Source organism: Zonotrichia albicollis, chromosome 5 (genome assembly GCF_047830755.1).
Source record: "Zonotrichia albicollis isolate bZonAlb1 chromosome 5, bZonAlb1.hap1, whole genome shotgun sequence".
Classification (NCBI taxonomy): Eukaryota; Metazoa; Chordata; class Aves; order Passeriformes; family Passerellidae; genus Zonotrichia; species Zonotrichia albicollis.
In genome coordinates, this window is record NC_133823.1 from 27,037,542 (window position 1) to 27,063,945 (window position 26,404).

Below are 26,404 nucleotides of genomic sequence, written 5' to 3' on the forward strand. Positions count from 1 at the left end.
TGGGGAACTTTTAAGCCCTGTGACATCTGCTGGAGAAGCTGTACAGCAATACTCAGTCAGTCCAGGAGGCTCCTGGAAAGCACTGACAGTAACTTCCTGCCACAGATGGTGGAGGATCCCACTAGGAATGGTGTGCTGCCTGACCTCATAGTAACCAACAAGGAAGTCTTGTTGGGATGTGAAGGTTGGGGGCAGCCTTGGCTATAGTGACCACAAGATTGTGGAGTTCAGTGTTGGATGAAGAGGTAGCAGGACAGCAAGCAAGATGATGACCATGGACTTTAGGTGAACTCACTTTAGCCTCTTTAGGGATATTCTTGGAAGAATCCCATGGGAACCAGGCTCTGCAGGGAAGAGCAGGCCAGGAGAGTTGATGATCAAGGCTCCCTTCCTCCAAGCTTGAGAATGATGCATTCTAATGAGAAAGAGTCAGGCCAAGGGCACCAGAAACAAACCACCATAAATGAATAAAGAACTGCTGTCATTACTCAAGCAAAAGCAAAAAGTTACCAGGAAACAGAAGCAAGGCCAGGCCACTTGGAGTGAGTATTGAGAGGTGGTCAGGAGAAGTAGAGATGAAACTTGAAAGGCCAAGTCCCATCTAAAATGACATCTGGCCACCTTCTGAAATTCAACAGGGACAAATGCAGGGTCCCACACTCAGGCAGAAAGAACAGCATGCATCAGGCTAGGGGCTGGCCTGCTGGAAGGCAACTCAGCAGAGAAGGACCCAGAGAACTTGGTGGACAGCAGGCTGTCCCTGAGCCAGCTGTGTGCTGTGAGCCAGCCTAGGTGGCCAACAAGGCCCATGGTTTCCTGAGAGTGCATTAGAAAAAGCAGGTTGAGGGAAGTGATACTGTCCCTCTGCTCAGTCCTGGTGAGGCCACATTTGAAGTTCTGTGTCCAGTTCTGTGTTCCACAGTAGAAGAGAGACATGGAGCTCCTGGAGGCGTCCAGTGAAGAGCTACTAAGTTGGTTGAGGGTCTGAGAATCTCTCCTATGAGGAAATGATGCAGGAGCCAGGCTTGTTCAGCCTCAAGAAGAGGTGACTGACAGGAGACCTCCTAAATGTGTGTAAACATCAAAAGGGTGGCTATCAAGAGGATGGATTGAGGCTCTTTTTGGTGGTGCAAAGCAACAGGACAAGAGGCACTGGGCAGAAACTGAGGCACAGGAAGTTCTACCTGAAAGGAGGAATAAGCTCACTCACTGTACAGGTGACCAAGCAGCAGCACAGGTTGCCCAGAGGGGTTGTGGAGTCTCCACCACTGGAGATATTCAAGAACGATTTGGACACAATCCTGTGCAGTGTGCTCTAGGCCAACCCTGCTTGAACAGGGACATTGGACCAGATGACACTGTGGTCCCTTCCAACATGACCAATTATGTGATCCTTTTTCTCCAGAAAATCAAGTTTATTCCCTATTCTCTCCCAAGTTTTTGAATTGAGTCTTTCAAAGATTGCATTAAAATTCTTCTTATGGTAAAACTTATATCATGCTTAAAGAGAAGAGAGTTCTTGAACATTTTTCCAATATACCTATATTTCAGTATTTAAAAACAAAATTTTTATGAATACAGAAATGTGGTGGGCCCTAATTCTTCCATTCTTTTTTTTGACAGTCTGTTTTCCTTCCATTTTATGATGTCCTCTTGCTGAAAAAAATCTTCTTCTTCAGTTTATGAGTTAAAAATTCTTACTTGATCTTGCTTTATCTCTACTCTTGTTCTTACTTCTATTTCCTGAACTGTTGCAGAGTCCTAGTTGCTCTTTCTATTTCCCACCAAATATAAATCACTACTTCATGTTGCGGAAATGACTTGGAGTGGCTCAGGTTAAGACCTTGCATGCTGCTTTCTCTTCCTTTCACAAATGTCAAAAGATAAGGAAAAAAGTAGATCTCAGTTGTATTTATGTAGCGAGTGTATGTTTGCTGTTTGTGCCTCATGAGAGTTTAATGGGATATTTATCACATCCTTCACTGAGGCCCCAGTGGAGCTGGTGGCTGCTCCTGCTGTAGTTCAGTTCCCTGGGTGGGTTATAGGGAGAAATGGCATCTCATGAGTGATATGGGACATCCTGGGATCAGAGCAGAGGCCACAGTACTGCAGGTCACGGGAGGGCTCTCCATGATTAGCTGGCTGCAAAGTTTGCTTACATGTATTTGGAAACTCTGGGAAGTGTGGATTTCGGACTGTGTATGTAAAAGGAGTAGCTGTATGCTTGGTGTACTTAAGAAAGCAGTTCTGCATGTCATTGTTCTTTGGCTGTTGATCTTTGCATTTTTCCTCTCTATATATTATTAGTCTGTTTTTAGCTTCAGTTGTTTCTATCTTTCTTTAAAATCTAGAGGAATGCTTTGAAGTACCTTCTTTCCATACCTTCTGTCAATTCTACTTAAGGTTTTCAGTAGTGAGTTGGTTTTCCCATAGAAAAGAAATACACCTATCTACTGCTTAATGTTACCCTAAACCTCTTGAACTGTTTTCGTTTAACCAAAAGACAACTAGCCTTGCCTTTAGCCTGAAACAAGGCACAGTGAGCTTCAAACCTAAAGCAAATAACTTTACAAGTTAGAAATGATTAAAAAATTGATGTCTTTAATTCTTCTTTAGTGCCACAGTGAGTGGAGCTCACAAGAGCAGTAGTTTTGAATATCATTTTTGGTTGAGTGTTTGGCCGAAAGCAAACCCAACCAGATGATTTTTCTTTTTCAGACCATAATGACAGTGAGTTAACAGCTGTGAGCACTCTTGGTGGTTAGCATGTGAGACCTTGGCTTGATTCTTGGCCAGTGAACATGCTCAGGGGCTGGGTTTGCATGGCTTATACTGGGTTTGTAGATATTTTAATATGCTGGTGAGACAAGCTACATGTTTGTGGGATACTGGTGGTTAGAGTGGTTAAAAACAGGGAATCAGATGGCATAGGACCAACAAAAACTTTTGCTGGAGAAAAAAAAAAAAAAAAGTAGTTTTTTATTCTAGAATATAAGTTTATCAGGCAGGTTTTGAGAAAGACTGGAACTGAAACCTGCTGCGCTTGTTCGTTGGGGTTAAACATTCCTCTTCCAAATGCACATCAGTGGCTTGCTGAAGGGGAGCCCTGCTATTAATGTGTTCATACTAGATTATAAATGATGTGAATATGTCTAATCTGTGTTCTTTGATACAAACCAGACCCCAAGTTCCCTGATGGAGCTAGTGCTATCACCAGCACACAGCACTTTGCACACCCAAACTGCTGCACACATGTCTGGCTAAACATTGTGATACCTTTGCAGAGTAGGAAATACCATCCCTTTGAGTGATTTTTCCCTTTTGGGATTTTGGGGGGCACTTGGGATTGTATCAGTGTCTAAGGCTACTGGCCATTTAATTGATCATACTGGTCTGTAAACTAAAGAAATTGTTCCCCAACTCTCCTGTTTTATAGATGCTAGTTACTTTCTTCATTAAACTGTCTTCTTGCAGGCTCCCACTGTGTTTTGAAAACAAGAAAATGCTCTTGTGGAGAACATTTTTAACTTCTTAATTTTGAATTATTTAGTCTCCTCTCCTTTTTCTTTCCCCTAGATGATGTTTTTGCTGCTTTCTTGCATCTTGCTTAATCATATGCTGATTCAGAGCAGTCAGATAGGAGACATGAAACTTTGTAGTGGAGTAGAATCTCTCTGTACTTCTTTTCCACAGCTGGTCTATTACACTTGTGGCAGAAGGTTGTTCCAGTGTCAGCCCAGACATGTCTCTCAAGAAACATAGAGGGCACACAGTATCTTTATCTCTGGACTGGTCTCTCTGCTTTTGGCAGGAAATAGATTTCTCAGAGTGGTTAATGTTCCTTGAGAAATTGTTTGCCAGTTCCCCTGGAAAGTTGCTCCAAGGATTGAAATATTCCATTTGCTACTGTGCTTCTTTGCAATCAGGCTTTTCTACAGCTGGTGAGTGGGAAAGTAAGTCACTGTATTTGTCCAGATGTGGTTGTCTGCTATCATACATACACAATGTTTGCATATTCTGCTTTTTTTTTCTTTTTAATGCCCTATAAACTGTCATTTGCCATTTGCACTTGCCTTTCAATTAAGTATTGTATCATGTGTATCCTTCCTTCCTCTGACTCCTTTATCCTTGCTTCTTTCCTTCTTTCATTATGGTTATTTTCAGCTGTGTTCCCACCTCTCCATCCAGGCCTCTCTGCTTCTCTCATAGTCATAGATTCTTTGTACAAACCCTGGCCATCTGTTCCTCACCCTTTGAATCCTTCCCCTCTGATAGGGTTTTTTCTATATCTTGCCTCCTTCTGCTCTTCCTTTCTGTATCCTCAGATTTATTTGTTATAGAGGATAACTACCATGACTTCAAAATAATGCATAAAGAGCTGACGTGTCAATTTATTTAATATTTTTTTTGTTAAGTGTAATAATAATTAAAGAATAATTTAAAAATCAGAAAATACCCAAGCAATTAAAATCTGTGAGTTAAGAAGGTAATATTTTAAATAAAATTATGTAAAAATCATCTTTGCTTTTAGGCAAAGGAAGGTCTTCTAACCTCATGGCACAGTAACCTTGCATGTTGTATAGGACAGAATCTAAGAAATTCCTTTATCTCCCATAGTTTGTCATTAGTGTTTCTTGCATTAGTAAATGATGTGGCATACAGAGGATCAAGAAAATGATAAGATGCCTCATTGGGTGCTTCCATGCTGTAAACTGGCTTTTATGATTTGCACTCCTTGAGAGCTCCTCCTGTACATCCATTTTAGAGAAAGCAGAAACATTCCTTTAGAACTTAATGAGTATGAAAAATAAACAGAGAAAGTGACATCTTTATGACCTCTCTTGCAGAGAGCATTGGCTTCTTTGCACTTGCAGTATAAGGGTCTAGGTAAGCTCCTTGGCTTCTCTGTCCTCTGTGGGTTTTGCTTCAGAGAAATCCTGCCTTCAGAGATGCCAAATGACTTGCTCTGGGGTTTGTGTTCCCTGGACTTAGTGCGCTACTGCAAACTGCATCTAAGTACTGACCCCCTGCTGAACTGTGTACCTCTGTTTGTATGGCATCATGTGGGGACTAACACACCTACTCTTGTAAGAATTTTGTGGAAAGCCTGGAAGGAGTACTCTTTGACTATCCACCGAAATTAAGATGTTGGTCTACTTCAAGCCACATAGTGAAACCCTTGCTGCCTCTGTGGTTTCTTGCGCTGAGAGCAGCAAGTAAACAGCTGGATGTATTTTTCCTCAAATTATGTCTTACCATTAGTATAATTCCTATATAAATTGAAGAAAACTAAAGCATTCTTTTAGAAAGGAGACTTTTTGTCTGTATGCATGCTCAAACATGCATGAACACAGAGTAATTATTTTTTTAAATCAAGCTGTGAAAGGAACCACTAAACCCAGTGAGCTGCAGTTGGGCTGTATCCTAATCTTTATGGACCACCAGTATGGAGTTTCTTTTTACTGTTATGACTGATCTTCAAGACGTGGCAGTAAGCTCTGCCTGATATTTATCATACATTTACATTTAGTATTCTGAAAATACGGACCAAACATTAGTTTAAATTGAAATTGAGAAGTGATTATACCTCCAAAGGAGTGCAGTTTGTGTTGCATGTATGTATTTATATCAGCTGCACAATTTTAGTGATACGGTTAAATTATCAAGGCTGAAGATTGCAGGAAATATCTGGAAATGCTTTTGCACTCAGTGGGATCCTCAGTGAGAAGGGGAATGTAGAAGTGGAGGACTCATGTGGGGGATCTTGGGGTAGAGCAGAGTAAAAGCTGAGCTCTGGCAGCTGTTCTTTTCACAGTTACTGTGATATAGTGGTATACTGATTGGTGCTTTCATTTTAAAACTAAAACAAAGGGTACTCAAAAAGCATGCTATTGTTTCTTTTTTTCCTCTTTTGTGTTGGTTTCAATGCAGTAACTGTTTTTTATTAGAATTTTTTTTTCGTTCTTGTTCATCTCATTTAATATTTTAAGGTGCTTTGTCTGATGCTGAGTATGGTGTCCCTGAGGGTCGAGTCATAGTCCTGCTCAGCTTAAGAGTTTGCAAAGTATCTCTGGAAAACTGCCAACTGAACTGGAAAGGCCTGGTTCAAGATGGGTGGCAGGTTAATGGAGAGAGCTCTCTCTTGGCAAATTATTTCTCCTGATGTAACAGAAAAATGGAAGGATTATTCACACCAGCCCTGTGAGATTCCTCTGTCTTGGGCTTGAAGGAAGGGATCTCTGTGAGCTCTGACAGTGCAAGGGCCACACAGTAAAAGGGGGCCACAGCTTTGCATGCCTTTGGACAGAGGCTTCTGTTCATCAGCATGTAAAAGGGATTGGGTCTGTGCCGGTGGCAGACCGCACTTTGGGAACACCGGTATCCACAGCTGGGCAGGTGGAGCTGCTGCAGCTTTTGTCACTGCTTCCTTGAATTGGGACAGCTGGAAAAGGACCCAAGGAAATCATCAGATCCAAAGCCTCCATGTTAGGGGGTCCTTTACATAGAGATGCCAGATTGTGGTATGAAATAGGATTTTAGTCCCATGCTGAACATGCAGTATATAACAAGATTATGTGCCACAGGAATAAATATTTCTTATACTTGAAGTTGTTTCCTGTAATTTCTTCTCTGTGGGTCGGAGCCTCAGATTTATATTTGGGCACTTTTGTATTTATTTTGTCTTTATTTTTATTACATAAGTTACATATGTATTTTAAAATTTTATTTTTTTTAAAACACATGTATTTTAAAAAGCTATATTCACTTGTTTATTTAAATACATTAATATTAATGCATGTTTTATAGCTCTGTTTAATGTTACTGGAAAAGTTTTATTTTGTTCTTTGTTTTCTTTATTAGCTTGCTGAAAGCAGTCAGAAAAAAGAGGCTTTAGAAAAAAGCATCGAGAAATCAAAAATTGGACGTGAAGATACTGTAAGTTGCTTTGGGGGGAATGTAATCCTACAAGGAAATAATGCTACGAGTATGTACTTCTTGTAAATACTAATGTAGTACTTCTAGGTGTTTTCAGATATAAAAGTATCTTAAAATTTGAACTACCCAGAGGCCTGTACCAGAGTTGCCAGTGGGTGCTGAACTGCCAACTCTGGTAACTACAAACTTCGATGTTGGTTTGGGTTTTTTTCAACTTATTTGTAATATAGTTTCCTAAATTACTGTTCTGAGCAGTAATGTAAGCCCAGTGCTCTTTGCTGCTGAAGCTGTTAACACTGAAAAAATATATCTAGGCTTGCTGTTTGTCATAACCAACATATTAGTTAGAAATACTTTGTATGGTATTCTAGGTTGCTGACTTGCTCTGAGATGCTCAGTCTAAAGTGATTGAAACCTCCAATAAACATGCATAGCCAGAAGCTTTCAGGAGGAATTGAATTTTGTAAGAAAGTGCCAAATCTTCAAATCCGAACTGTTTTGTAGAAACACTCTAGGTTTTCCCTATGTATGTTTCATTTATCTAGTAAGGAATAGAGTGAACCTTACCATCAAACTCTGTTAATGTTGCAGTTCCACAAATTCAATTAAAACCTGCTTTTTGGCAGTGTCTTTAATGGGAAGTCTTTATTCATTCATTCACAATGGACTGTAATCAGGAATCACAGGCAGGTTTCTCACATAATTGTACTTGTCATGTTTCCAAACAAACTGTTTCAGCCTTGGGCTTCTCCAGCATGTGGCCTGCCCTACAGACAGCTATTGGTCTGGAAATCCTGTTCTGGCTGATGTTTCCAACATTTTCATTCCTGATTATACATCAAGAAGAAGTCCTAAAAAATCTAGATTGCAATGTAGGTCTCCAAGCATCTCACCTCCATACCTCAGCATCTGAAAACTTTTGATTTCCATACTGCATTTTCAGAACATGCTGAATCCAGACTGTTGGCAAAAGCCCTGGGAAATATGGAAGTTTGGGGGGGGAAAAACCCAACAACTGTAAACAAAATCCCAGATCCACAAAGACCTCAGACTGCTGGGTTACCATGGAGATTGCCATTGGTAAAATTTTGATGGCTTACAAACTCATGCAGTCTGGCTCTTCTAGGCTACCCTAGCTTGAGTTATTTGAATATCAGCCAGTTCCAGTGTTTGTAGCTGCAGACTGAATTAGAGCTATGTGCTGAGCTGGCTGTGGGAGAGCTCATGTGGAGTCAGTGTCTGCAGATTCTTATTGATCGATGGAATCTTTGAGGTCAGTATTGTGTACAATCCTAGCAAAGACTACCATGTCATAAATGCATGAATTTATTTTTGAGACGATTGCTCTTAAAGGGTGTGCAAAAGAAAAAAAGACAAATTCAGAGGGTGTTTATACATAGTATCTCAGTTTGTGGAAGGGTGGATGGTAGGTTTTTCTGTAATGCCGTCTTTAATTATGAGACTAGCACTCTTAAATACTGCTTAACCTTTAAGCCAAATAATTAAGAGATCTCTTTGGAGTTTGTTAAACCATGGTTTAAAGGTAGTAGAAGATTGTTCTTTTATCGATACATTTTGGCCTTAACTTTTTTTCCTTCCAGCTGGTATTCAGTATCATTTAATATCTCTGAGAATTCTATGTAATAAAATAAAATGCTCAAGTAGTTCATAGACATAGACATAGAAAGCAGTAGTGAAAGCAGCTTTTAAATTTTAATTGTATATTTTTATTTTTAAAAAAACTTTGGGTGATAATTACTGTTTTTAATAATTGGAGGTTTTGTTTATCTCCCACCATCCTTTGAATGCTCAGGCGGATCGTGCAGCTCTGCTGAAGGAACTTGCTGCCCTTCGGCAGAAGAAAGAGCAGCTAAAGACAGAAATAGACAAATACAGGGAATGTGATCCAGACGTGGTTGAAGAGATGCGTAAGTTGTGCATTGTTTCAAGTGATCCTTTGCCTGAAAAGTTCTGCACTTCTTTGGCCTAAAATCTGGTATTCAGAAGTTAGTCAAAGAATAACTGCTTTTCTTTTTAAAGCTGAGCAGTACAAAACAGGTACGCTGACCATTTCTTTTCATGTTCTGTTCTGTTATACATGAGGAAGTTCATTGATACTTACTCTGCCACCACCTGAGCAGTTGAGAAACAATCCTATAATTGAAATACTCTGATGCTTTAGAATTAACATCAGGGTCATCCTTTCCAGAACCATGTTAATTCTACAACTCGTGCTGTACCCTAGAATGTGTGTAGGAGGAGGAGTCTCTAGCTCCCATTTGCCTTCAGTTCCATGCTGTTAAGATTGGTATCTTTCTACTTTGTCTTGCCTATTTAAAACATAAGCATTTCATTAGAGATGCTTAATTGTCACATACATGAAAGTAGGTTATCACAATCTTGACTGACTGTACTGTCTCTGACATGCTGGGTTTTGGTTGGAGTTTCTAACTAATGGAATACAGAGAATTATGAGTGACTTTAATACAGAATTTGGCACTGAAATGCACTTAATATTTTGATCCTTAGCATGAAAAATGAAAAGCATGCATGAAATTTTATTTAATTTTCTCTTCTGCAGCCTTCATGTTTTATTTATTAGGCCCTTACATTGCTACCTAAGCACCACTGCATATTCAGGTTGCTGTAATGGCAAAATGATTTTACAAAGTGACGAGAAACAGGCACAGAACTTTTTCTGAAAAGAGATGTGGCTAAATCTTTCTCCTTTCTTATTTTACTAACAAAGTTCACAGCTTTAGAGCTGTTCTGAGAGAAAGCCAGGAACATAAACAGAGTTGGCAGCACTCTCCAAATTTGGACAGATATTATTTATTTTGAGGAGCTGTGACATTTTTTGTCAGCTGTGTTATCTTTCCCCAAGGATGTAATGGTATGCCAGGGAATAAGTAAACTTGAGACCTGAGGTTACTGAGTTACTGTGCTGTAAATCCCTTGCTGCCTGCTCTCCTGAGGAGAAGACGCATTCCAGCTGGTTCCAGCTGTAAAAATGAATGAGGTTAGGCAGATACCAACAGCAGAGGGATGTGTAACATCAGGTATTTTAACTGCTGAGGTACCCTTACAGTCAGCATCTCACAGAATGATTTGAGAGCCTCTTTTGAAACAGTCACAGTGAGCACGTTTCTAAATACGGCACAAGGGAGCAAATCACAGCTGCAATGTTAGGGCAAGCTGCATTAGCTGGTAACATGCAGACTGGTGTCCTGAAAAGAAAGAAAAAAAGGGAAGGAAATGTAATACTTAGTGCTTCTCATGGCCTTGTCTTTTGTCTGTATGTTGTGCATTTGGGTTTTTTTGTCCAAATGTGTGGAAGCTCCATGTGAATTTCTATGATGGAGGGATGAGCATTTAAGGCACTTGTGAGGTTAGCACTGTTGAGCTACCTGTAGGCTTCCCAGGGGAATATGCAGTAGTGTTTCAAAATTATTTTGTCCTTGAACTTAAAATTAAGTTTCTGCTTCATTATGTGTTTTGTCAGGCATTGCTGCACTGGCAGTATGCATTGTTGCTGGCAATGTATGAGTGAGTAAATGGTGGTGTCAGTTTTGGGGAGTTAATGCCCTTGTCATAGCTGAATGGAAGTTGGCAGGCTTTATAAAGAGATGCAAAGAAAAAAAAAAGGATTGAGGGGGATTTCTTTTGGTTCCAGAGTACAGAAAAGTGTAAAGGCAAAAGTAAGAAGGCAATAAAGAATCTTAGGCAATGAAATGCATTCAGCTGGACATAAAAGTTATTGCTGCTGTTTCACAGAAAAATGGCATATTATAAAAGTTACTCATTCACAGATTTTCAAACTGCACGTGGGTGATACGATTTTCTATGTCTGTACAATTTAGATAACATAACCCTTGGGATTATTTTCAGTTAAATCACCTAAGCAGATTTCTAACTACCTTATTTTAGAGTCAGACATGGCTGTTATGTTATGTAATCACACTCTTTTTAACAGTTGAATAAATATATTCAGTAAAATATATTCGATAAAATATATTTTGTAACAGGCAGTTGTCACTTTCTACCTTTGGGTTTTCTCTCTTCCTCCTTAATGACTTCAACCTGTAAGGCAATCTTCCTGATGCCCAGTGTAAAATTTCATCCTCTTAATTTCTCATCCTATAGGACAGAGAGCTGCCTTGATTCTTCTTGTGGTATTTTAGGGCTATATCAAGTTGTCATCTGTTTTCAGTGGCCTTCAAATCTGGAGAATGCTTTGGCGTGTCTTTTAACCCTCAGCAGAGTTTTGCAGAAGGAAACCAGTTGCACAGCAGCAAGGCTCATTGAAACGTGCATGCACACACGCACACATACATACATAATTTTCAGGGTCAAAACAAAAGTTTGAATGATTCATAGCAAATATCTGAAGACTCAGCTAAAAACTGAACATCTGTCTTTACTTCCTGAGTCTCATGGTGGGAAAGTCAAACTTGACCATGTAACTAAATATATTATAATGTGTATTCACAAGGGTGCAAATGGGAAAACTAATAACTCTGGGTTTTGCTGACTTCACTGTTTAGCTAGTTCGCTGTTTTAGTGTCAACTAACCAAAGTTTTGCTCTAAGTTTTGGCTTAGTTTCCTTGGCTTTTGTATTAGAGGTACATTGCAGTATAAATTTTAATGCCTTCTCAAATTTACAGCATTTGAACACAGAATTTGTGTGTAACAAGTAACTAGAGTAAATAGCAGAAGCAACAAGATTTAGGGACTGACCACTAGAGGAAGCTACGTAATAGTCTGGTCTTGTGGATATAATCAGATAATTCCATTTTACAGGAACAGTATTGTAAAAATATATCTAGAACATCAAAATATGTGAATTTTTTTCTAATGACCTCTGCAGTTCAGAAGTTTGTCTTTGCCACTTGGTAGTGTTGTTTAAGACACCTTCTGTGAGTTAGCATTGATTAATAAATTATTTCTCAAAGGCAGTAAAACAGACAAGAATAATTTGAAGTAAAAAAAAAGCCAAACAAATAGTGGGATTTTATACTTCTCTAGTCAACTTGTGACCCTGCTTCAGATGGAGATTGTTTCTCACCTTTGAGACAGGTCTATGTAGGTGGGATATATTCTCATGGGAGAGCAGCCATTGTAGAGAGATTTGTCTCTTTTTGTGACATGATATGTGTGTGTGCAGAGTTGGAGATGATGCTGCTAGATTCTCTAAAGGTTATGGTAGACAACAAAGCCATGGAGAGTGCAAGCTTACAATAGTTCATAGTTGATGCAGATTTTCATAAAGTCAACAGAAAAAGTTCCACCCAATATCAAGATTACCCTGCTGCATACGTTTAATTCTTTCTGCCTGCCAGAGAGAGGTGTTAAGGAGCTAATAAAATTTTTCTCATAATTAATTTTATAGAAAAGTTTGTCTGGCAACATAACATAAGTGTATAAATGGTAGGGACTTTCCTCTGAGTTGCTGGTCAGCTTGTAATTGGAAACAGCTAAACACTTTCAGTGTTCACTGTAAAATAAACATTTCTAGAATTTCAAACTTCTTGTTCTTTCACTGTAATAAGAGGAATTAAAATTTTTAAAACATTGTTAGGCCTTTGCTTGTTTTTACACAATAGCCATGCTTTGTTACTATGTGCCTTTGGATAGGGCAGCTCTCTCAGGAATAGTTACCTACTGACTGCACTGACTTCTGTGTGGTATGATTGCGAATATTTATGGGGCCTGGGATCTTGCCTGTCAGCATTCCTTTTTGATTTAGCATGTTTTTAGAATGTCTGGTTACTGATAACTTTTATGTCTTAGGCTTTTACCTTTAAAACAGTGATCTCAACATGTCTAGGCAAGCTTGTTTTCTCAAAAATTAGCAAACTACCAGATACAACACAATCAGCAATTTTGGTGTCAGCCCTTTTAATTTAGCTCTCTCTGTTTATTTTTATCCTGTAACAAGAGAGACAGGGGGTTCAAATGGACATGATTTTAAACTACAAATATCCACATAATTATTCTTTTGACTCTCTGAATGTGTGGTCTCCGAGGCCTCACTGCCAGTCCAGTTCAAGTTATTTTCTAAAATTAATACCTACATGATTCTGTAAAATCAATTTTGGAAAATAAATTTTGGTAAAACACCCAGACTTTACTGAATACCATGAAAATGTCATGTTATATGTAATATGTATTTGAAAATGTCTTTTTTTCCTTTTAGGTCCTTCAAAAATTTCTAGTTCTGATGTTTCTAAACAAAGAAAATTTTAGCTTGACAAACTGAGGAATTGTCAGGGTATATAGACAGTATGAGAAAAGAGTTCTGTATTGTTCAGTTTTTTCATTTGTCTTAATATCTGAAAGGTTAATGCTGAAAAGGTAATGTTTATTTAGATTTTTTTGAGTGCATAGTTTGGGGGTTGGTTTTTTTGTTGATACACCCAGCTATTCTCTTATGTTCAAATCAATTTGAAAATCTGTTGCATATGCAGATGTACTTCATGTTACAGAAACTTTAGTACTAAGAGGTAGATTCTTTGGGACATTCTTACTAATGCTAGGAATAGTTCCTGTTCCCAGAAGAGAAACAGTAGTGAAGAAATTAAATGAAGATTGGATTATGCTGGCTAATGGAGAGCCTTTAAAATGAGTTACATCAATTTTACTCAAAATGTGTCAGAATGCCAATAATTTACACATGGTTTAATTGATTGTTGTTCAGAAATTGTATCAGAAAGGTGGTTTAAACTAAAAAGCCTTGTCAGCAGTATCAGCTAATAAACTATTAAAAAAAATTTGAATGTTTCCACTTGGAACGGTGGAAATCTACAAATAATTTTGAGCCTGGTCTAGGTGCCACCAAGATCAATAGTGTACAGATGAAGCCTTTAGATAAAATGTTTTTTTAATCCCTTTTACATGCAGTATGTTCAGTTTCCAATTAGGAGAATATTTCCTGGCTACTGACCATGAAATATGCACCTGGCATCTGAGACAAGCTGTGCTTTTTACAGTTTGTGCAGCAATGCCGTTAACAGAGGTCTGCAGTTGGAAATTAGTCATTCTGCTGATGTTAGACTTGTGTCTTCACTCACACTTAAGTTAGTCTTAGTGGGTTAAACTAAACTTTCCTTGGAATGAATCAGACACTTGCTTAAAAGTACATAGAAAAATAATGGTTATAAACGCAAGAACTCCTTTTATAATGAGTCTCATCTTACAGAGTATTATATATTTAATATATTCCTCTCCAGAGAATCTGGGTGAGAATATGACAGGAAGTAGACAATGGATGTTCATATATGGAGCTTACAGGCTATCTGCTACTAATCAGAACAAAACTACACAGCTCACACACCCACGCCTTTTTTCCTCCTTCATCATGGAGTACCAGAGTACATATAGATGTGCACCAGTTATGAAAGGACATGGTTACTCTACTGTTCTCAACAAACTAAGAATTTTGTTTTGTTTCCCCTGCTCCCTATACTGTTCTTGGAATGGCTTTTCATTCATTTGGAAGGTTGACAAATTAAATTAGTTGTTCAAAAACTACAATAAAATATAAATCAAACTTATGAAAACTAAGCATAACTTAGTTTCTAGAAAGAATGAGGAATAATAAATGTACTTGAATGTGAACATAGTTTCATACAATAATGCTAGAATTTTAGCTGTTAAGTAAAGTTGAGAAAAGGAACAGGGTACTTAATGAATGGAGGTACCAATGTGTACTTTGATTACTGATCCAAGTTCCTTTGGTAATCATAAGAAACTGGATGGAATTGCCAATATCAGAGTATCTTCAGCCCTTCTATTTTTTTTATCTTGAAAATCAAAGGAGGCTTGCTTGCATTTCAGATATTGAAAAGGCTGATCCTTTGACTAAGGAAACACTTACTAAGCAGAATCTGGCTGTGATTACCAGAGGCTGTAATGTATTGGCTTAAGGACCTTCCCTGACGAAAGCAAGTTAAAGAATTCTCACCTTGGCCCTTCCTTCGTTCCAGTGCTGAAGTTCACCAGTGATAAGTTGTCAGCTCAAGTTAGGAACTGATGGACTTTCCTGAAGTCTTTGAAATCTCTCTTTCCATCCAGAAAATCTGAAGAAGACTTTCATTGCCTTCTTCACTTTCATACATGTGGTCATTTGTCATGCACCTCACAGAGTTGTATGTCATGTGGTAATCTCTGAAGAGCACCCAGGGAACTTCTGACCAGCTAGGAACAGGTGATGAGTTTTCATAAGGGGATTTTCATGAACTCTGCAATGAATGGAACTGTTAGAAACTGGGTTTGAAAAAACTTGAATGAGGGAGCAACAGGACTATGTAAATGAGTGAGCAGCTTTTGGCACTTAGAAAAAAAGAAAAATATAACAGCCATGAAGAATAATGAGTGAAAGGCTACCAGGTCAAACTGGGCAAATTAAGAAGTGTCTGTGCATACGTACCTAAGGCACAAAGCTTAAAGTGAAATATGGGGCTTTTGGCTGAAGCTGGAAAGCTTAACTCCAGAAGGGTCATTTGGCTTTCAGCAAAAGGCACTTATTCTCTGCATTTCAGAGAATTTCTCTGTCTCTGTGTTTGGTCTTCAGATAAGAGGTTACTCTGCAATGAGAAATTGTCCTAAATATTTAGACTTATGCATACTTGTGTTTTTATACCTCAAACACATTATAGCCAGACTATTCTTAGGGAGTGTCAACTTAAGCCAACTTGCTTTAAAATGAAGCTATATTTTAGCTAGTTAAGCAAAAAGCTATTTTTTGTCAGTGTAGCTTTTCTTGGACACTCAGAAAGAAGGCAGTTGGAGGACCAAATCTTTAGATAATATATGTAGCAAACACCCTGCTTAAATGAATTTGCCACTCTGGAAGGTTGCTGTTTCTTTAAATCAAATGAGAACACTCACAAGATATATTTTTGTTTTTTTTCTTTATTTTGTTTCTTATTTGTTTATATTGGAATGACAGAAAAAAATAGTTAAAGTGAGAGGCTCACAGGTGAAGTATATAGGAATAGCTTTATTGTCTCTGCCATTAAATCCTTATGGCAAAAGCTCTTGAGCTGCTTGGGAATGGTAGACACTTGATAAAATTTGTGATATGGAAAATGGCTACTTATGGCTACATTTATGACACTCTTTTATTTAGGAGTGAATTGGCATATGGTTTCATTTATGACACTCTTCTATTTAGGAGTGCCCTGATGAAAGGATCTAATCTATAGATCCATTTATATATGAAACAAAAAGGCTTTTATGGAGTAAGTGTTTTGCTTCAGTCTTCCAGAGTTAGACCTGCTAAGTTTGTTGTGTATGGTAGCACTCATTCAGATAATTTTGATAAAGTTACGGTGATATTTGAAGGAATGTACTGGCCTATATATTTTCATGACTTTGACATGCAAAATTGGATCAGGAAGGCTATTGTAGATTTTAGTTCATTGTCTTTACTGCTAACATGCAGGACTGTCAAACTGATGTCTTTCCTGGCCTTGCTTAAAGAAATGTATTGCTAATCTTTTATGTTAAAATATCTCCTATATTTTATGGGATGGTGTGTTATGTTTTCACTATGTGTTTTTCTGGATAATGACTGTATAGTCTTAATATAGATACCTTGTCCTGTGCCATTTAACAGAAGATTTTGCAGGGCAGGTTGTGTGAGTGCAAGACTAATGTTAGCACATTTGACAGTACTTCTAATGTTTTTTCTTCCCTTCTCACTTCAATGTCATATGAATTAGTTTCACGGAAAAGAGCAGGTTATCAGAGAAAAATTCAGAACGGAAAACCAATTTGGAAACAGCTAGAACAACACAGAAGTTTTCTCTCTGCCACTGTATGAGATCTTTGTAGATTGGGGGAAGTTTGGTATTTTGAGTCAGTTTTGCATGACGCTGTTTTAAGAAAGGTAGGGAAATATAATCCTGATGAAACAGCAGTAGTGTGAAATCTGAAACTACTTTATAATGTGTGAGCAATTCAGTATCAGAAAGGGAGGTTGAGTTGATGAAGCTCTGTAATGTGGCCTTCATGTATGTGCATCTGCTCAGTGTTTATATTAATGAGCTGGATAATAGAATAGAAGATGTTCTTTTGTTATATTTGCAGATGATGACACTAGGAGAGACTGCATGGACAAAGGACAGAATGTGATTTCAAAATGATCATGATAAACTGCAAAGATGGTCTAATAACCAATGGATAGCATTCGGTAGTGGCAAGTGCAAGGCTGTTACCTGTATTCAAGGATATTGTGCTACACAAATGATCTGAGGCAGTTGGTTAAGTGGGGAGGATTTGAAAAAAGATGTCAGAATTGAATATAAGAATTTTTGTTGTGCCAAGAAAAAACCCTACACTAAGATACAAAAGCAGTGGTATAACCCACAATGAGATGTATAAAATAATCTTTCTGCTCAAGGCAGAAAGTGTGGCACTAAAGGCTTTAGCATGGCTTCAGCTGTAACACAGTGTCAGTGTTGGATATCCTACCTGGATATAGCCTAGTACTTTATTGCAAAGCATTCATATATTCATGTAACTAAGTGCTCAGAGTAGAGCAAGAGGACATTGAGCAATCACATTCTAAGAGACAAAGAAACTTTACAAAAATAGGGCTCAAAAGATGGTTCTTAGTGGGTTGTGCATATCTGTATCTCCTCAAAAAAAGAAAAGGAACAGCCTGTTACTCAGGTTCATGGAGAAGATGGCAAAAAGTAATAGCCTTAAATTGTATGGCCAGAAAATTGGAAACCTTAAAAACAGGCAACAAATACCTCAGAAATGGCATAGGAAAAGTTGAACATACTTTGAGTTGTGGTGACAGACACCAGAGAACCTCTTGCGATACCTTCCAGACTCTTCTCTACAATGTCTGTGGCACGTGAGGTCACAGCAGATTGCAATACACATCTGCCCAAAAACCATGGTGCCCTGGCATGGGCCTCCTTGTGAAATACAATTCAGCAGCTCAGAAGTGTGCAAGTTCCTTTAGCTGTGCCGAAGGTGTGGCATTTATTAGTGAATGAAGTGGGGAAGGAAGAGTTGTCCAGTGCAAGAAAAACAGAGTGGTGTCAGGGAGACCTGAATCAGCCCTGAATCAAGTTGGTGTGCTTGTTTCTGTTTTGCAAGCTCTTTGCTTCCCTCTGCTCTTTGGATGAAAATTGATGTATTTTAGTTATGCAACTAAGATTTCAGTGTGGATTTTCAAGTACAACACTTGAAAGGTAAATGGTCTTTTTCTGTAGGTACATGAGTATAGTAAACTTAAGTGCCAGAGCATGTCTCGCATAGAGGAACTTTTTGGTAGCAATTCTGACAAATTCTGTTGGACATTTTTCAAGGAGACCCTGTGTACATACTGATGAAATTTGACAGTGTGACCTTTTCATACAGGACAGAGGGAGTTTTTTGCTGATGAGACTTGACACTTTTTTCAAACACACTGACAGAGATCGCAGACCCTTTAAAAGCATATTCTCAGCAATGTGAATCAGCTTCTTAGTAGCTTAACTGTGCACTGCTGCATCTCACCAGGTAGACAAGACTGTGATACCTATTTGCTCAGGTTCATTTCCAGGCATATATACACTGATGTTGCAGCAGAAATGCTGATTTTGTTAATTCATATATCACTATTCTTGAGTATTTTTCTATCTCAAATAGCTTATATTGTGTTCTATGCTTTTCAGAATCGTTGTAGATCAATAGCTAGCATTCATAACTGTCAGTGATTTTTCTTGTAGTGCTGAAACTTTATTCAGAGTCTAAAATAAGTCAGTATAAAAAGTTGAGTTTGTGATGCCATTTAAATGAGATACCATATTTATACATTGACTTGAATTTAGTAATGAATTCTGACCTGTTGATTAACATAATGAGGAAAAGTATTGTGTAGGATACTGGAGTATGGGGGAGGAGTGATGTGTTATTTTGGATTCAGAGGAGTTGACAGAATTCTGATGTGCTATCACTTTTCTACACGGCAGCTCTTTATTCTGTTTATAAGAGGAAGTTCCCGTTTGGGAAGCATGGGGGAGGATAAAGATTTCCAATAGTATAGACATATCTGCCTGGTACAGGGTTACAAAACATTCTTGTAGAGCTCTTCTTGCCACATTGCAATTCAGCCTGTTGACAGTGTTGTAGATTGCTTATTCTCAAGGATACTCAAATATGGACCTTAAGAAACCATTTCATCACATCATTTCCATAAATAGTCTCCAATGGCAAGCCATGGGCTCTTGACCAGAGTCTGTGGTGTCAGTTTGAATAGACAGGTGGGTAGGAATTACTAGGCAGTAACCTTTTGTACTTTCTTTGGATGACAGGTGTATAATTTCTATGCTCACCTTCTACCCTGGCCTTTGGAGATGGGATCTTTATTTGCATGAGATGTTTTCATTAGTGGAAAGAATTTTGGAAACTGCGTCACAGGATATTATAGTGATGCTACCCCAGGAGAAGTAGGAAAACAAGTCTGTCACTGTCGTGATGGCAAGGCAATGTTTCTGGAAAGTAAGGACAACCTATGTGCAGGAGAATGATCATCCACTGCCTTCTGCAGAGGGTTATCCAGAGTCATGAGAGGTTCAAGTTTACATGTTCCTACTGTAGTTGCCATTTTTCATCTTTGAATTAGTTCCAAGTGAATGCATATTTATTACAGGAATTCAAATCCACTTAATGCACTTAATTTACCCTGACCAGTTTCACGAGAGAGATTGGGAATCTTTGGGCTAATAATCCTCCCTGGTCCCTGAGAACAGTTGCAGCTGTTCCCTGTGTTTCATGCAGAGGAATTGTGATCCATGCTGTAAAATAACTCCCTTGCCCACATGCTGAAGGCTGCAGTTGTATTTTGCATGTGTCTGCTAACACCCTACAGGCTGATGGGTGACTCTCTCCTTGGGAAGGTGCTAATTCCCTCTGCAGTCACGTGCCTTTTAAGTGAGTCCATACCATTTTCTTGTGGCATTAGTTGTGGTAGGTCAAAACTGGCACTCAGGTGTGTAAACTTTATAAATACAATTAGCCTTTGTTATTCTGGGGAAGTAGAGGTTCCTGGACCTAAAAGTCCTTAAAGTTATCCAGAAAATGCCAGAGTAGGATCTAGGAGATCAGAGAAAGTGACAGCTCTTTGTTCGTTTCTGCCAGCTCAGGTGGTTGTGAGCTGGTTCTGGCCATTGGTTTGGTTTGTTTTGTTTTGTTTCTTTTACTATAGCTACCAGAACTGTAATATGGTGCCTTTACAATCTGAATTTGAGTACTGTTCCATGACTGTATCCTTAGTGTTCCTGTAATGATATGTGTGAGACTTAAAAATGTTTTTAGGAAGAACCTAAAGTACATTTGGAAAATGTTTCTGAGGAGATGGTGGTTGTTACTATCACAATTGATTTTAGCCCTGTGGAAATATTTGAGACTTCTGCAGTTTTGGCCATTCAATTTTGGATTGCAAATAGGATTTTTAATTCAAACTCTCTCCCCCTTCCGGTGAAAAAAGTGAGAGAATCTGGGGGAAGAAGGAAAGAGGAGGCTGTAGTTCTGCAGTATGCTGAGAATGACTGTAGGGGCTTCCTGAGTCAGATCATTGTGGCCTTACAATGATTGGAGTCAATATATAATGCCTGTTGAGATTTGTTAGAAACACTGCTGTGCTGATGTTCTGTGCTGCTGGCCTTGACCCCTCACCAGGTGCTGTCCATTTGCTTTAGAAGCTTTTTGGTGCACCTCTGACATCTGTCCATGTGCCCATTTGTCACCTCTGTCTCCTGGCCTGCTCCAAAATACCTGCAGGTCACTGGTAGAATGCCACTTCCCTGCATTGAAAAGCATGTTTCCAACCCACCCTTGTTTTCATTTTAGGCATTTACTGTGGCTGGACTTTCCTTTCCATACCTTTGCTTTCCTCTGAGGGGGTAGAGGGGATTGTCCCTGTGAGAAGGACAATCACAATATGCTTGGGATAATGGTTCAGTTCCCAGAATCTGGGCTTTTTGAGTTCCCTGCAGTTCTCCAGAGGTACTAGGAGTTGAGGGGAAGAAAAACTTTCATGAGGACTGGTCAAAATAACTCTGTCCTGTAGCCTTTCACTGTTTTGGGCATATTTCCAGGTGTGTTTTGCTGACATAACAGACCAGCACTTCTCGTCTTGCTGCTCCTGGGCCTTGCATTGCTGTACATACAGTGTTTGCTTTTGTTCAGTTTTGGAGACAAAAATGCAAGCTTCCATCTTCTTTCTTAGAAAATGCCAGATGTGCCTGAAATTAGTCAGCAGAGGATACAGGTATGTGCCTTAGCCAAATAAATGACTTGTATCCTGCAGACATGGGAGTGGGAAAGTCTACTGATTCATTGTCACACAAATAGGTGAAATAAATATGTAATGTCCTGAACAAATGGATTGTTTTGCAGCTTCCAGACAGCAATATAGTGTCAGCCTATATGCAGACTGTAACTAGAGCCTAATGATAATGAGAACACCTGGAAGCATCTGGAAAATGTTGCCTCCTCTTTTGCTCACCTCTACTGCATATTTGGCCTTTCATTGTCTTGTGCAGATTCAGTTCTGGAGTACTATTTAGTAGTTGCCAAAAATCAAGTTCAGTTAGAGCAGCTCTGGTGAGCAGGAGGATCAGAAGGAGTCCAGCCAAGTTTGGGGCTCCGTGGTTGTGATGGTTTTGGCAATTAGCCAGTTGCCCTTAGTGCTGTGTTTGAGTTTCTCCCTTTTACAGCTTCACACAGTTGGTGTCCTGATTCTGTTTTGGAGTGTATATTTTTGAGTTCCCATGCTATTGCTCTCTTCAGATCTTGAACTTCTTTTTCAGTGCAGTCTAAGAACCATCCTGGCTGTGTGATCCTCCTGTGTGAGCTAGAGAACAAGCAGTCAGAAGTAGCATTACTTGGAGTTAGCTACACCCATACATAAAGTAGGTGTGTCAGGGGGTGTCGCTTTACTACTCCTGCTTTCCCTCATCCTCCGTGCTTGTGTACATACAGATAGTGCAACCAATGAAAGTCCCAACAAGCAACTATAAAAGAGTTCCAGAAAGCACTGAAAGGGCAGAGTTCTTCATTTCTGACAGTTCTTGTGAGGTCTCTGGAAGATGCTGGCAGTGATGCAGACCTGGCTGGTGTCTGTGCCTGGAGATGCAGGTCCATAACTATCAACTATCTTGTTCCTCTTCAGGCATGGTATTGGTTGCAGCAGACACACAAGATCATGCAGTGGAATCATAGGCAAGACTTAAGACTGATCCCAAGGGGCTTAAATCTTGTCTTCAGATAGCTAAATGTTCACCTGTAGCCATGAGACACTGGGGATTATATGTCTGTCTATCTATCTGTCTGTCTGTATTTCCTCTTAATAGCTTCCTGCTCTCACTACCATGTTTTCATTTCTAGCCACAATTGGTTATAGGCAGTGACTGCAGTTCTCACTTGTTGTCCAGCCTATGTCTGCCATCACCTCAGCCTTTTCTTTGGCAGAGGTGTGAAGTCACATTTTCAGAACACATGATCATATATGTATATTTTAGCACACATGAGCAGTGTTTGCAGGGTGAGGGCACCATGCTGCCCCTGTTGTGCTGGTCAATTGCTTCCAGCAAAACTGAGCTTTCTGCTGAGACCTCACAAGTGCTGTGGAATAGGTTGGCTCCCCCACCCCACCAGGATGCTGTCACCTCACAGCTCTGGATCCATGGAGTTTAATGCCATCCCACTTTCCTCCACTTCACTTCAAACTTCATTCCTTGGAGTCAAATACAGCTGTCAAGTTTTACAGTAGAATGTTAGAAAAATGCTGAGGTCACACATTTAAAGTCTTGATGAGTGGAAGCTCTTACTCTGCAGACTTGCATTAAGTAGGGTTAGGTACTGTTCCAAATGCCATTAGCTGCAACTTTGTTGTCTGTGCTCCCAGTTGTGGAACTGAACAAGTGGGGATGGCAGCAAGCACTCAGCAAAGGAAATAAAGGATACCTCTCTCAGGCTAAACTTGAATTTCTGATGCATGCAAGTAAGCAAAAATGCCATTTTCTTTCCCATTCAGTGTTTTGCTCATCTTTTTTGCTTTTCTTCATGCTGTGCTCAAACTTTCTAATTGTAGGCCAGTTTTAGAAACTGTATTGGTTTTGAAATTACTCCAATGTAAACATATTTCATATCAATTACTGTTAAGGTTGGAGTAATGAGTACTTCCCTTCCTGTGTGCTAGCAGATGATTTTTCAACATAATTTGATTTTCCTTTAATGTGTATAACAATGGATACCTGATCATGTGTTCATATCTCAGTACCCTGGAGACAAGTTTCATGCTGACCATTCAAATGAGTATTATCGTGCAAGTACTGACAAGACTGACTGGGAATAGCTTAAGTTACATGTAGGTGTGAGAACCAGAATGATTCTAAAAAATTCCCACGTTCCAGCCTAACCTGCTTAATTCAATTCAGTGCTTACTTTAATGGGAGCAAGGTGATCTAAGAGGAATTCTTCTTGGTTGTTTTGTCTCATGGAAATGATACAAAATCTGCTTGTAGTAATGGTAATTTACTATTATGTGTTTAGTTCTGGAATGGTGTTAAGCCAAGTTTAATTGCCAGAAACATTATTTTGTCTTAATTTCATTGAGGGGTTCTCAGAGCCATGGAGACATTCCAGAGCTATATGATAAACTTTTGGATTGATATGATAGACTGCTGCCTTGTCATTCTCCTTATCTGTGTAGACTCATGCATACCCATGTGATGGTTTACTTATGTATAGAGAGGATTATGAAATATTTTCCATCTCTGTTGCCTCTGATATCTTTAGGCCATATATCTAGTTCAAATCTTGGTGAAGACAATTAAGCCCCTAGGCAAGCCAAACTAGGGTTATTTTATTTTAAAATATGTTTTTAAAATATGCTTTCAAAATTTATAGTAGTTCATATGGTATCTTTTATGCTCTTTACTCCTCTTTTTCTTTAACCTAGCTTTGTGCTTGCTGGAACCTTAGAAGTGTAAAACAAGTATTTGGAAGCAGTAGAATAACTTCCTTATATTGTGTGGTTCCATAAAAATGACATCAATAAAAATTTAGTTCTGTGCCTTGTGTGATGATTTTACTGTGATGTATGCTTTTATTGTTGGTGGTGTTTTTCTCTGTTTCAGGCCAAACAAACCAAGTGGCCAAGGAGGCAGCCAACAGATGGACTGGTGTGTATTGCAGTGACACAGCTTCACACTAGAGCAATTTCAGTAAAAGGCCTACTTAGTATTAAGAACTTTAAATTTGATAAGAATTTGACATAGGATAGTCCTCACTTAAACAAAACATAGAAAAATTTATTTTACTTATAAAACTATTATGATTCAACAAAAAGAATACATCTTCTCAGTTTTGTTACTGAATATACTTCATATGCCATAACAGATTTGTTCTTCTGATGCTGTCTTGTACACTGTGTTAAATCCTGCAACTTGTTTCCTTGGATAAGTTAAAATCTCTTAAGATGAGGAAAGCAATAGAAACTGGAAATGGTGATGCCCAGTATTCAGATAGTTTAATTCTATTCTGAATGTTCATTTCTTTCTAAAGAGTAGAATGTTTTGTGGAATCTTATTGCTGATACCATGTGAAGGATGTTGATACAAAGTAGGTATTTCTCAAACTAATTGATCAGTTTTGACAGGTAAAAGGATGCATAGCTTTAAGGAATGCTACTGTAATGACATTCATATGGAAGTTTAACTCAGTTTTCTGTTGTTGCTTAGCTTTGCTGTATTCATTCCCATTTTTCAAAGCAAACAATTTATATGTCCTTATGGTTTTTTAGAATTATTTAGAATATTGTTTATCATTTTTTGTCCAGAAGAGATCTCCTACTGATGGACTTGCTATCATTGGTTGTGCCAAGTGCAGCAGGATATCTCTGTCTTAATCTTTGGACTGTTTTATACCTGGGTTGTTTACTGCATATGGGGAAACAAAATTACGTGTTCTGGGAGTTGTCAGGGCTTTCTGCTGTTGGTGACAGGCTGTTCTCAAGGCTTCGAATGAGGTAAAGGAGCTGTGCCTCAGCCTGTAGAAGTACTTTGCTATTTAATTGGACAATTTGGTTATATGCTGCAGCATATTTTTCTTTTGAAGAGACAGTTTTAAAACCAAATGTGTGATGGTTAAAGAAAAGAAAAAATATCTCTAAACTGTGCAGAGACAGTGAACACTTCCTCTCTTAAGGAATGCTGCAATTTATGGGTGTTAAAAATGACGTAATGAGTTTCAGTAAATGCTGCAGTGAAAACTTATGTTAAATTGAACAAAATGTATATGTCAAAGTAATGTGATGCTAAAAAGAGAAGTCCTAACTAAAACAAAGCTTCTTGAATAAATAGTGTCTGAACAAACATGCAGGACTAGAAAGGACCTTACAGTAAATTTAAATCAAATTTTTGTAGCTGTAGACAGTCACATAGTAGGTGTCTAGTTGAAGAAGGACCTATAAAATACTAACTATGCATACTCACACTTACCTCATCACTCTAGAGCAGGCTTACACTGTAATTGTAGCTTTCAGTCTCCTTGTAAAAGAGGAGCAAGAAAAGATAAAGATGGCATATTTTTATTCGGTGCTAAGTAAATTATTTCCTCTTTTTTGGAGGTTATTAACAAAAGCCTCATGTTTTCTGTTCTAAATCTACTTGATAATGATGTTTCCCACTATGTACCTTTTTCATACAGACAAGAGATACTGGAAATGGAAGGATTTTGTTGTAGCTGAGACTAAAATTCATGCTTTCCTAAATACTCAAAATGAATGTTTTTCATTCTGTTTACAGATAACATCTTTTCAATAAAGTCCTGGGCCAAGCGTAAATTTGGATTTGAAGAGAGCAAAATAGATAAAGGTTTTGGAATCCCAGAAGATTTGGATTATATTGATTAGTGTTCAGTTGATGGCTGACACAGTTGTACATAGTTTGTTATATATTAATAGCTGCCATTAAAATGTGAATCCTCTCCAAAAAAGGTGACCGCCCTTTAATTTGCTGGTTTTGTTAAGGTTAATAAAATACTAAAAAATATTTGTTGCCCTTTTTTTTTCTTGTATTCCGTAGATAGTAAATCTCATGCCGCCTTCTGTGAGACAGGCTTAGCATAGACAGAGGTTATAGGGAATAATTACTACAGAGTCTGAGACTGGATTTAACTCTTCCTTTGCTTAACTGGAAGAGGTAAGTCCTAAGAGCTAGAAGCTCCAAGGATTTATGTTTAAACATGTTGAAGGCTTTGGAGTGGGAATTAGTGGGAACAATATGAAGTAGAATGAATTTTTCCCTAGTCTCACCAATGAAATAGAAAAAAGGCATTATCCATTAAGGGAAAAAAGTAAGACAGTAAGGAGGTGAGTAGAAAGGCTGAGGTCTGGTTTCTGGTAATTTTTTATTGTTTTGGTTGCTAGAACTGCTTGTAAGTTTAGTGACAACATATTTG

The 26,404-nt window shown here is 38.5% G+C and overlaps 1 protein-coding gene across 2 annotated transcripts in view; it reads left to right on the top strand.

The window, feature by feature from the left end:
• MND1 (meiotic nuclear divisions 1) overlaps positions 1-25,973 on the top strand; it is a 40,890-nt gene extending 14,917 nt beyond the window's left edge. For both annotated transcript variants that reach the window (XM_074541155.1, XM_005486353.3), the window contains exons 5-8: positions 6,862-6,936; positions 8,750-8,864; positions 24,082-24,126; positions 25,750-25,973. In XM_074541155.1, the coding sequence (XP_074397256.1) occupies positions 6,862-6,936; positions 8,750-8,864; positions 24,082-24,126; positions 25,750-25,856 (342 nt within the window). In that variant the 3' untranslated portion in view covers positions 25,857-25,973. The remainder of the gene's footprint in view (positions 1-6,861; positions 6,937-8,749; positions 8,865-24,081; positions 24,127-25,749) is intronic.
• Positions 25,974-26,404: the final 431 nt, after the last annotated feature.